Raw genomic sequence first — 13,130 nt, forward strand, 5'->3', positions numbered from 1 at the left:
TTAGATGTACCTTAATGAACATTGCAACAATCATAGAATTTAGTGTGGCACATTTGAAGAATTTGGATTACAAAGATTCCCACAGCATCTGAGTCTGGGAAATCCTCCATCTCTGGGAAGGTAAAGCACATCTTTATTTTGGCCAGTTCCCAAACTATGGTTTAACCTCATATAGAGAGGCAGCCAACAATCCAAGATCAGACTTTAAGAACAGCTATTTAAAACTCAATGTTTCTTGGGAATCAAATATATGTTTACAAAGCAAGACCTTAAACTATGTGCCCACCGAAAATAAGATAAGAGTGGGAAAAACAGCAGCATGTGTACCAGTGAACAACTTTATGGCAAAATACTGTACATATTTACAGTAGCAGGAAGGCAAGCATGCCTTGTGATTATATTGTGAACATATTAAATATATTTTAATGAAAATATTTGAAACAACTGGTGGGGCCTAGTACACTTCAAACACTTTTACAATATTTTATATACTGACATTACTCAAACAAAACTCCTACTATAACACAATTATATTTCAAAACATGACAAACAGTAGAAATGCCCTAAAATCATAGGCATATAATGTGCCTGCTATAGCAGGCACAAAATATATAGTGTATACCATCTACAAGTTGGTGTCAAAATGTTTCTAGACTAGTTTTGTAACACACCAACAGATGGCAACACAAGGCTGCACGCACAGTCACAGGGAGCACCGGCCTTCATAAGTCAGTGTGCCAAAAGACATGAGTATAAAGGTGAAGATCCAGCAACTTGTTCTTTCAAAAAAAGTACTGTATTTTTTGCTCCTTAAGACGCACGTTTTTCCCCCCCAAAAATGGGGGAAAATGTCTGTGCGTCTTATAGAGCAAATACGGAGCGGCCGGCCCGGTATTCCCCCCGTGTTAGAATATGAAGCCGGCTGTTCGGCTCTTCTGTGCAGACCTCCAGCGGTCCTACCTGTTTCTCAGTCCAGCGGTGTCCTCAGTCTTCAAATGGTGGTATATATACTGGAATTTTTTTGTTTTTTTACTAGTAATGGCGGCAATCGGCAACTCATAGCGGAACTGCGGTGGACATTCTGCCACTGGGGGGGGACTGACTTGATGTCACTGACATCCCCAATGACACCAATACAGTGATCAGTGCTAAAAAAAATGCACTGACGCTGCACTAATGGCACTGGGCAGGAAAGGGTTAATATGAGGGCGATCAGGGGTTAACTGTGTGCAGGGAGTGTTTTACTGGGGGGCCGTGTGTTGGTGCTTCAGTTTAATCACACTGCTCTGGATCACTGTGTTGTGCTGATCACAGCCATCCAGAGCAGTGTGCCGGAGCCAACAGGGAGGAGGACTGTTAGTAAACAAAGTAGCCCTCCTCCCCATTGGAGATCCTCGGTAATCACCGGCGCCAGCGGATAATCACCGACCGGAACCCGGTGATTGACCGCCGCAGCCTCGAATGGCCATGCCGGCGGGTAATCCCCAACCGGGACCCGGTGATTGACTGCCGCAGCCTCGAATGGCCACGCCGGCAGGTAATCACTACCCGGGACCCGGTGATTGACAGCCGCAGCCTACCCGGAAATACAAAATTGCGTATATATACGTGATTTTGTGCACCCCTGCCACCCTGTAGCAGTATTTCTGCTATAGGGCGACGGGGAAGTGGTTAAACATTATCTGATTGTTTTAACTATTGCATACATGTACGTGATCTGGCATGTCTGGGTAGGGGGCTCACACACCCACCACCCCAGCTGTGCTGTCATTTGCACAGAACAAGCTGATCAATGGGTCCCAACTAATGATTTATGGCCCGGAACTCACTCATTAGCTGAGTGAATGGCAGAAGAGAGCCCTGTGTTGGTAAACAAACACAAGGCTCTCTACAGAGTGCAGTGATGTGGCTCTCTTTTTTAAAATGGTCACATTGCTTTGTAAAAACAGCACACACTACACATATTACACATGTGAGGTACACAGTTAACCCTTTGATTGCCCCTAGATGTTAACCCCTTCCCAGCCAGTGTAATTAGTACAGTGACAGTGTATATTATTAGCACTGATCACTGTATTAGTGTCACTGGTGATGTCAGTGGCAGTTAGCCAGTTCCCACAAAGTGTCAGTGTCAGATTGCCAATGGCACAATCACAGTGGTAAATATTCACAAGTTAAATACAAAATTAGAGTACTGAAGGATCAAACATCATAGACTCTTGTTGCTAAAATAAAATCCTGAATAAAGGTTCAACATGAAAATAAATACTTACATTGTATGTTAAAGTGTTACTGAACCCAGGACCCTGTATTATTTATTTATTTCAGGTACTTATATAGCGCCGTCAATTTACGCAGCGCTTTACATATATATATTACATTCACATCAGTCCCTGACCCTCAAGGGGTGTACAATCCTTATCTGGTCTTACACAGTACACAGAACATGGAAATGAAATTATTTTAGTAAATATAAACTGCTAAATACCTTTACTCATCAGCAGTATATAGCAGTCTTGTGACTTCTATCAGTGTTCAGCAGAGCACAGGTTAAAGCTTGTAGGAGGAGTTTTCTTTTTGCTCTAGGAGGCTGCAAAACCTGTCCTCTGTCTGATCACATGCAGTCTCCCAAGAAAAAAAAAACGCTCTAGCAATAGACACCAAACTGAGCTTGTGCAGAATGATTCCACACAATATGTCTTATCAGGAGATAAGAGGGGGACACTGGAACAAGGGGAGGATCAGGGAAGACAGGATTTTTACACAATGCAGAGAATTACCCCTTAGGTCCCACAGTGAGTGAGACTGATTTCACTGTTGGTTGTGGGTTTAGTAACACTTAAATTCACAGTACAACTAAACTGTTCCTAATTACACAGTGCAAGCTATTCTTAACAATATAAAGGTGCCTCTTGTGTAAACCTGCTCCAAAGAAACAGTTGGAGTGGTAAAAAAAATATATAAATTATATATATATATATATATATATATATATATATATATATACACACACACACACACACACACACAGTTGTGTTCAAAATAATAGCAGTCAGACATCACTGACCTGATCAATCACTGTTTTTGGTAGAAATGATATTTCTACATGGCAAATAATTTACTAGCAGGTGTAGTAGAGTAATAGAAATCCAACAGACCCAACAGTCATGACATGCATGCTGCTGATTCTGTGTAATTGAATCACTAATTGAAAGGGGCATGTTCAAAATAATAGCAGTGTGCAGTTCTATTAGTGAGGTCATTCATTCTTTGAAAAACAGGTGGCAATTATTGCCCTTATTTAAGGAAGGAAGGCAGCAAATGTTGTACATGCTGGTTACAGTGCATTTCTCTCTGAAATTCTGAGGAAAATGGATCGTTCCAGACATTGTTCAGAAGAACAGCATACCTTGATTAAAAAGTTGATTGGAGAGGGGAAAACATATAAAGAAATGCAGAAAATGATAGGCTGCTCAGCTAAAATGATCGCAAATGCTTTAAAATGGCAACCAAAACCTGAAAAACGTGGAAAAAAGCAAAAAACTACCATTCGAATGGATAGAAGAATAGCCAAAATGGCAAGGACTCAGCCAACAATCAGCTCCAGGAAGATCAAAGAAGGTCTAAAGTTACCTGTGAGTACAGTTACAATTAGAAGATGCCTATGTGAAGCCAAACTATCTGCAAGAAGCCCCCGCAAAGTCCCACTGTTGAAAAAAAGACGTGCTGAAGAGGTTACAATTTGCCTAAGAGCACATTGACTGGCCTAAAGAGAAATGGCGCAACATTTTGTGGACTGATGAAAGTAAGATTGTTCTTTTTGGGTCTAGTGGCCGGAGACAGTTTGTCAGACGACCCCCAAACATTGAATTCAAGCCACAGTATACTGTGAAGACAGTGAAGCATGGTTGCGCAAGCATCATCATATGGGGATGTTTCTCATACTACGGTGTTGGGCCTATTTATCGCATACCAGGGATCATGGATCAGTTTGAATATATCAGAATACTTGAAGAGGTCATGCTGCCTTATGCTGAAGAGGAAATGCCCTTGAAATGGGTGTTCCAACAAGACAACGACCCCAAACACACCAGTAAACGTGCAACACCTTGGTTCCAGACCAACAAGATTGACGTTATGGAGTGGCCAGCCCAATCCCCGGATCTTTATCCAATAGAAAACTTGTGGGGTGACATCAAAAATGCAGTTTCTGAGGCAAAACCAAGAAATAGAGAAGAACTGTGGAAAGTAGTCCAATCATCCTGGGCTGGAATACCTGTTCACAGGTGCCAGAAGTTGGTTGACTCCATGCAACACAGATGTACAGCAGTTCTCAGAAACAGTGCTTATACAACTAAATATTAATTAAGTTATTCAAAGGAAAGCAAAATCTTCAAACATTTTTCAGTTTACATAGTGAATGTTTGAGTTTGTAAAGAAGAATACAAACACTGCTATTTTTTTGAACAGTCTAATATTCAAAGGGGGGGAGGTGCAGCGCTATAAATACTTAATAAACAGCAAATCGGATATATAATATACTAGACAGTGACTGAGTGGTAATGAAATAAGGCCACTGAATAGTGGCTACCAAAGTGAAAAGAGTGCAAAATAAGTAAAAGAGTCCAATGGAGGGGTGCTCTTAAGATCCAAGATGATCCTTATACGTCCAATGATTGGAACCGCAGGGTGATAAGTAATGTAAAGATTGCGCACTCACCAGATACGCAATCTTTATGCGCATTTGTATATACAGTCACCGGACCTCTGGAATCATCAGACTGGTCTGGTCAGATCTGGTCAGCAACAATTTCCACTGCCTGGCGCTCGGATAGATGCGGCTGCTCTGTGGATCTGGCTGGTTTTCACCAGAGCTCAAATAAACAGAGAAGGCCACATAGTGTGATATCCTTAAAGTATTTATTTCACATACAGGCATAGGATGGCAGATACACTCCAATGTGCAGAAGATATACTCGTACTAAGCTGCACCCCTATGAGTACGAGCTTTAGCTCGAAACGCGTCAGGCAGAGCTACAGTAGGTTGGACGCCTTACCGCCGGTGCCACGAGGGGCCCCGGCGGCCATCTTTGTTCCGCATCTGGGTCAGTATATCTTCTGCACATTGGAGTGTATCTGCCATCCTATGTCATCCTATGCCTGTATGTGAAATAAATACTTTAAGGATATCACACTATGTGGCCTTCTCTGTTTATTTGAGCTCTGGTGAAAACCAGCCAGATCCACAGAGCAGCCGCATCTATCCGAGCGCCAGGCAGTGGAAATTGTTGCTGACCAGATCTGACCAGACCAGTCTGATGATTCCAGAGGTCCGGTGACTGTATATACAAATGCGCATAAAGATTGCGTATCTGGTGAGTGCGCAATCTTTACATTACTTATCACCCTGCGGTTCCAATCATTGGACGTATAAGGATCATCTTGGATCTTAAGAGCACCCCTCCATTGGACTCTTTTACTTATTTTGCACTCTTTTCACTTTGGTAGCCACTATTCAGTGGCCTTATTTCATTACCACTCAGTCACTGTCTAGTATATTATATATCCGATTTGCTGTTTATTAAGTATTTATAGCGCTGCACCTCCCCCCCTTTGTATATTTACGTCTCGGAAGGTTATATGGTGCCTTTTTTGGTGTACAGCTGCTGCGTTAGTATTCAAGCGCTCGCTTACTCTGTTTTTTTGACAGTCTAATATTCACTTTTCTTCATTTTTCTTAAAGGAACAACACACATTTGATGTATTTTTCTTCATGTTTTGATTTGGAATAGAATGTGTAGTGTTCCCAATGCATTTGTGTGTATGGAAATAAAAGCTATTAGAAGGATTTTAAACTTTATTCACTTTTTTCAACACACTGCTATTATTTTGAACACAATTATATATATATATATATATATATATTATTTGTAGGTATGCTCAGTGAATGGGAACACATAAACATTTAGTGGGGGTTCTCAAAATTGGCTACAAAGGTGGAAACCCTTACGGACCTTTTTATTGTGATCACAGTTCCATGTATCTCGCAAAAAATAAATAACCACATTCTTCATGGTACTTTTATCTGTAATTGTTTTATACACACATTAAAAGAAAACAAAACATGCTGGGGTTAATTTACTAAAGTGGAGGTTACTAATGTAAAGTCTTGTCACATGCCAAACTTTTTCCTTTTATACAATGATTGAGTATTCAAAGTGTCAAAATAAATATTAAAGCAGAACTGACCCATTCATTTAATGGTTTCCAAAAACAGTTACATTCCTGGAATGCCAGGATTTCTAGCTGTCACATTTGCTTGTGCCTTCAACCAAACTGTCAAACCATCAAATGGCTGGAGTCATATCTGATCACATGTGCAGCACCATCGCAACTGCCGATAAAACAGAGGCTAAGATGACAGCTTCTGTTGCTGCAGGTTAAATTGATGCAATATCTTTCTGATTGTAGGTGTATGCATGCAATATCAACAGTTGTAAGAGTAACCTGCAGATCTCACAATGAAATTTCGGGGCATTTGGAACCTAGATTCACATGTATGCAGTGTGAGAAACGCATCAAATCCTGTATGTTTCCCACAATGCACTGAAATCATACCTAGTTCATGCAATCTGCTGCGGGTGTCAAAGGTAAATTTACAAGACCCCAAAACAGGTCACAAAACACACTGCGATTGTCTGAATCAGATCACATGGGTGTGAACACCCATGCAATCTGATTACAGTGCGGCAAAAAAAAAAAGATGCCTGCACCTTTTTTCGTGCGGGTGCAGTGCGATTTAAGCCATACAAAATGAATGGGCTCAGATCACACTGCAAAGAAGGGACTGATACCCAAGTATTGGAGGAGACAGGAGGTCCCGAAGATAAAAGACTGGGTGGATAGGGTGGATCAAATATGTAAATTGGAAGAACTTTATCATTTGAATGAAGATAAGATGGAGAGTCGCCATACAAGATGGAACAAATGGGAGGAATTCAAAAAGTCAAGGCTAGCCTTAGAGGTTATGGGGGATTAACATAGAATAATATGGAAGCATATTTTGTTCTTCTTTTATAGGGATTACGATTTCCAGAAATAAACAGGAAAATGCAGAGCAGAAGGGGTTAGGGACTGGAAACGATAAAAGTTTTGATAATATGCTAAGGTTTTAATTAGTATGTTTGTATAACTTGTTTATCTAAAAAATTAATAAATATTTAAATTAAAAAAAAAAAAATCACACTGCAAAGAATCACGTGATTCGAACAGGAATGTCACGCGGTTTCTCGCACCGCTGCAGTGTGAACCCAAGCTGAGACTTATCTTATCAAACTGGCCGCTCAGCTGAATTTTCCGTCATTTGAAATCTACATAATTTTCCTTAAACTGGCCATACACTCTTCAGTTTTTTTGATTTCTCCATCCCCATGCTGACTGTTGTGTTCTGACAAATGCCAGCATCCTTATCTGTCAAAATACAGAACAATAATTGCATTTGTTAGGATGCAGTCACTGACTGGCCAACAATTTTCCATCATGCTCCTTTGATTTTTCAATCTAAATTTGTCAAGCCAAAAACCGAAACTGACCAAAATTCAAGCTATGTATGGCTACAATAGAATTACTATGATTACAGTAGACTGACTATGCAATTTCAGATAATTTTTCCCTAAATATTTTAAATCTGCTAGAATCATGGGCATCCACAACCTGCTTTGATGGCACACAGCAATAGCAAAGAGAGCACCTTAGATATCTGAGGTTTAAAACGGATGCTCCTTACCCTAGGTTCACACCTAAGCGTTTTCCGCAGCGTTTTGCGGTTTGCAGAAACACATTACAGTTCATTTAACATGATTTCCTATGGAACACGTTCACATCTCCGCGTTTTTACCCGGTGCGTTTTTTGGAAAGGGTCAAGGACTTTTTTTAACGCGAAAAGTTCAATTTTTGGCTCTATAGACTTCAATGGAAACGCTGCAGAAAAGCATGTACTGCGTTTTTGATGCATTTTTGCCATGTTTTTGCCGCCTTTTGCATTTTAAATCTGCCTAGCAAGAAGAAAAAAATGTAATTAAAAAAGAATGCAAAACGCATCAAAGAGGCATCAAAGATGCATGTGCAAAACCGCAAAACGCACTGTGGAAACGGATCAAACGCAAACTGTATAGGTGTGAACCTAGCCTTAAGTAGGTTCTAATCATTGGCATCTAATATAGAACACCTGATTCTGATCTGATTGATTTAAAGTGGCGCTAAATGTAAGGGTGTACTTATTTTTTCTATTTGGAGATCTGCATTCATTCTCATTTAGATTCTAAGAATAAATACACCATGCCAATTTTATGTTGAATGAATGTTTGAATGAAGATCTTATGCTAGCCTGTTGAAAAATAATGCAAACGTGAACAGCTTCCATGGGGTGTACTTACTTCTTCACATGACTATAAATGTTATGGTTTACATCTACTCTAAGATCAACTTAAAACCTCTTTCACTAAACTGATTTCTTAAGATTGGCAAAATTCTACATACAGTATGTTGTCGTTGATTCTAGTATGGATTAGGTTTTGCCCCTAAAAGACAAGTATTCAGCTAAGGTGAGCCTGGAGGTGAATTTTCCTCTTTGCTCATGGCAGAATAGACAAAATGCAAAAGCTTGCTAGGATCTTCTTTAACCAGTCATTGCAAATCATGTCATGCTAAGAGATACAAGTGTAACGCCCCCTAGATAGGATTCTAGTTAGTCAGAGGCTGAGTAGCAGCCTGGGATGAGTCAGCCTGGGAGTGAGATAGTGAGTTCACCTTAGGACAGGCTGAGAGGCTCTAACAGGTCAGGGCTTCTGGAGCCCTCCCACCTTTCCGGAAACCTGAGAGCTTTTTGGAAGAGGGGTGGAGAAGGGGAGGAGTCCCAGATCTGCATGTTTTAATGACCTTGGCCAGTCCCCTGGCAGAAAGCTGGGAATGGTGACCAGGGTAACCCTCAAATGTGGCAGAGCCTGGAGGGAAGTGTGCAGTGTCGGGTGGAGTGACGAGCCTGGGAGGGGAGCCTACCTACAGGCAGGTCACCTGAAACTGCCTCAACGTTTCCCAAGGAGGACAGCCTGTGTAGTAGGGAAGGAGCCAGCCCAGCCTAAGGCCTGAAGGAAGCCACCAACCCACCAAGCTAACAGGAGAGGACAGTGTGAACACTCTTACACCCCCTGGGCTGGATAAGGGGAGAGGTCAGTCAGGTGTAAGACCCAACTAGCTTCTCATCTGGAACTGTTCTAAATTAACAGCTCTTAGGCCCCCTTGCTCATCCCCTTAGGCAGCTGGGTGAAGAGAAGGAATCATCCGGGATCTGAGGAGGTACACCTAAGAGTCTTTAGTGCTCATCAGGAAGAGACTGTTGCTAATCTTTGTACATAGTTGCTAAGCAGTTGTCCTCAAATTCTACAGTTCCTCCTGCATCCCATATACCCCTAGACCCCATCCAAATTCACCCCTTGATAAAAACCACATAACCAAACTTAAAGACTGTTCATTGACTCCAGTGTGCAAAGTGGGAAATGCATGTTGCTTAACCGTGCAGAGCATAGGGGGGACCCAATTCAAATCCAGCTGCCCCTAAGGGGGTAGTGCTACACAAGGGATTAAATATTGTTAATAATTATGAATACTGATCTTTCAATCAGTAAATTACAGTATTAGTAAAGTAAAAGTATAAGTTAATTAAAAGATTTGTAAGTCACAAATGCTTACAGAATTATGTTAATGTAATTATTTTGATTTTCAGCAAAAGCCCTACTGCAGAGGAAATTATATCTTGGTCTCACAATTTTGATAAAATGATGAAAAGTCCTGCTGGAAGAAATCTATTCCGGGAATTTTTACGCACAGAATACAGTGAAGAAAATCTTCTCTTCTGGCTGGCATGTGAAGACTTGAAGAATGAGCAAAACAAGAAACTGATTGAAGAAAAGGCTAGGAATATATATGAAGATTACATTTCTATACTCTCACCAAAAGAGGTACTTTTTTTGCTATACCTATGCAAATAAAGACCAAATACACACAAATCAGCCAAGTGGAGTTCAGTCAATAAGTACAGTGCGTAAGTTACACTCACCTCCATGTATATGTATGCTTCTATCTAAATCTGAAATTCCAGCATTCGCAATAGAGATTCGTCCATCTGTGCTGCTTAGTGTGAATGGAGAATTTCATTAGTTTTCTGCTTTAAAGTAGAAACGAGGCCAAACATTTTTTATTGATTTTTAATTACAGTGACAAGAAAAAGTATGTGAACCCATTGGAATTAACTCATTTTCTGGAGTAATTTGCCATAAAATGTGATCTGATCATCAACTAAGTCACGACAAGAGACAAACACTGTGGGGAGTTTAACTAAAATTGGTGCACTTAGAATCTGGTGCAGTTGTGCATGGTAGCCAATCTGCTTCTAACTTCAGCTTGTTCAATTAAACTTTGACAATAAAACCTGGAAGCTGATTGGTTTCTGTGCAGAGCTGCACCAGATTTTGCACCAGTTTTAGTAAATTACCCCTAATGTGCTTAAGTTGATAACACACACACAGAAAAAAACCTGACAACATTTCTTCCCCTTCCTCATTCTGTCAACACAAGAAAAAAAGAAAAAGATTTGGCTGCAGTTCTACTCCAGCCTTTGATGATTTTGCAATAAACATCTGGTTATAGACATTAGATAGCTGTTAAATGTAGAGGAGTGGTCTGACTATCTAGCGGCTGTATTGCAATATTGTTGCATAAATATGCATGCTCGTGTCACCTGGAGCTGGCCATAAATGGATCAAATTTCAGTCGTTTCCTGCTGGATCAGCTGAAATGCAAACCATGGATGACCATGTGGGCACCACCCAGCTCAACAGACTTCGATATGAATATCAAAGGAGTTAGGCAGAAAATGTTGGCCGAACAATGACTGCAGCCAAATAGCTGAAGTCTCTGTTAGGGTATTCTGACAGCCCGTGCTTTCGTACAGTACATACTAATACAGTAGTCAGCAGAAGAGATTCATCCATCTGTGCTGATTAGTGTGAATGGAGAATTTCATTAGTTTTCTGTGGACTGAACAACAGAAATCAATATATGTACAGCCAGCTTTAGTGTGTTTAATGGGGAGAATTTACAGGTTCTCCTGGCACTGCCCATAATCTGGGGAAAACATTGGTGATAAAGAGAAAGAAACCCAATCCACATAATTCTCAGACAGTTCTCCCAAAACAAACAGAGTTTCTGCTAAAAGCCCCTTTACATTACTGTCATCTTTCTATCCTATTTTTTCTTGATCATGTTACGCTTGTGGAAAGAAGAGACATAGGATCAACATATTAGAATGTTGCTCAAGCAAGGCATATAAATGGTTAAGAGGCATTACAGACGTGAATATACTCCGTTTCCATGTCATTAATAAAAATTGAAATAAGCACCTCTAAGCATGAAAAGTGAAATACATTAAAAGGAGAAGTATGGCCAAAGCTTTTTTGGCCATACTTCTCTTCTGGGTCACAGGAGTGCACTTATTTCTGCATGTCTGTGACCCAGAGTCGCTCAGTTATCGGTCTTAGAGCTGGATGGAGAACGGCTACAACATCAGATCGATGCTGCAGTCACAGAGGAGAGTATGATTTTTTTTTTTTAAATCCCACACTTTTCTTTTAAGAACAACAGTGTATCTACAGAAATAAAGTGAATCAGGAAAATCAAGAATAACATTAAAGCATTTCAGTGCAGGACAAAATAAAATGTTTATTTTTCATAAAATGTATATTATATAAGGCGCGCTTGTTAAAGCCCAACCTCTGTAGCTGTAGGATAAAGGTGCCAGATGGATATCAGGGATGGATGGGAGCAGTAACACTGAGGTAGCTCTTCTTAGAGTGGAAGCAAGGCTCTAATGCAGTAAAATGAAAAAGAGAGGAAGGCGCCTCTAAGTGCAGTATTGACAATTTATTAGTAAACAATAGATAAATTGCACTTACAAGATACATAGTTAAAAAGATTGTGTGGTCATCGTGTGGTGTAATAAGATCCAGGTGGGGCATCCAGCCATCCAGCAGCAAACTCTGTCTATAGGATCAGGAAGTAGAGCCCAGGATGTGCCTGTGCATCAAAATGAGGCTTGGAGAGCAGAGTCGGATGTAGGAGGTGAAGGGGGCAGTAAGTGCAATTTATCTATTGTTTACTAATAAATTGTCAATAATGCACTTAGAGGCGCCTTCCTCTTTTTTTTCATGTTTGTTTTTCATGCTTAATCTCCAGCAACGCACATTCACGTCTCTTTCTCTACAGTTGCTGGGGAAGCAGCTAATAAAGCACAAACTGTGCTTGCTAATCTGCATTGGAGGGTAGGGGATACATTGAGGGTCTAATAGACCCCTGATGTCTCCATATTAAGTACCTGTCACTTGCCCATCCTATTACAAAAGGGGCATATTAGCCTCCTTGTGATAATAATAAGGTTAAATAAAGAAAAAAAGTGTTTAAAAAGATAAATTATAATAAAATAAAGATTAAAAAACACCACCTTACACACCCCAATGCAAATGGAAACAGAAATTGCACCACCCTTGTGGCGTATCACCGCAACCGAGTGAGAACAATAATTCTAAAGCCATAATTCATGGTCATCTCTAAACTGATAACCTCTACAGACTGCTAAAGTTATGCCTTTGGAGAATTTTGCATACCATCATTTATACAAAAAAATTGGGTATAATGTGTTTGTTTGCATTAAAATTCATTTTAGTGTTTCTTTTAATAAAAATATGCATTTAATAAATAGCTGTGCAAATATCGTGCCACATTAAAAAAATTGCAACTGCTGCTATTTTATTATCCATTGTCTCTGCTTTTAGAAAATATATAATTGTTTGGGGATTTTGAGTTTTCCAGCAAAAATGCAGATTTAGCAAGAAAAACATTGCCCCAGTAGAGGTTAAAGATCAGAGTTATTATTAAATTATTATTAACTGCCTCATATCCCAATTTTTTTCACCACAAATGTGCAGCACTATTTTCAAATCTCTTCATACAACCAATCCTTTCCAGTAATTATAACTACCCTTGTAATGTAAAGCTAATAGTTACATGTTTGTAAAATG

The 13,130-nt window shown here is 40.1% G+C and overlaps 1 protein-coding gene across 3 annotated transcripts in view; it reads left to right on the top strand.

Moving 5' to 3' along the window:
• Positions 1 to 13,130, top strand: part of RGS17 (regulator of G protein signaling 17) — a 156,449-nt gene that overhangs the window by 134,101 nt on the left and 9,218 nt on the right. For all 3 annotated transcript variants that reach the window (XM_089673515.1, XM_089673516.1, XM_089673517.1), the window contains one exon: positions 9,782 to 10,016. In XM_089673515.1, coding sequence (XP_089529641.1) covers positions 9,782 to 10,016 — 235 coding nt within the window. The remainder of the gene's footprint in view (positions 1 to 9,781; positions 10,017 to 13,130) is intronic.

This window comes from Staurois parvus, unplaced genomic scaffold (assembly GCF_062004578.1).
Source record: "Staurois parvus isolate SC_StPar_1 unplaced genomic scaffold, SC_StPar_1.0 ptg000139l, whole genome shotgun sequence".
Taxonomy (NCBI): Eukaryota; Metazoa; Chordata; class Amphibia; order Anura; family Ranidae; genus Staurois; species Staurois parvus.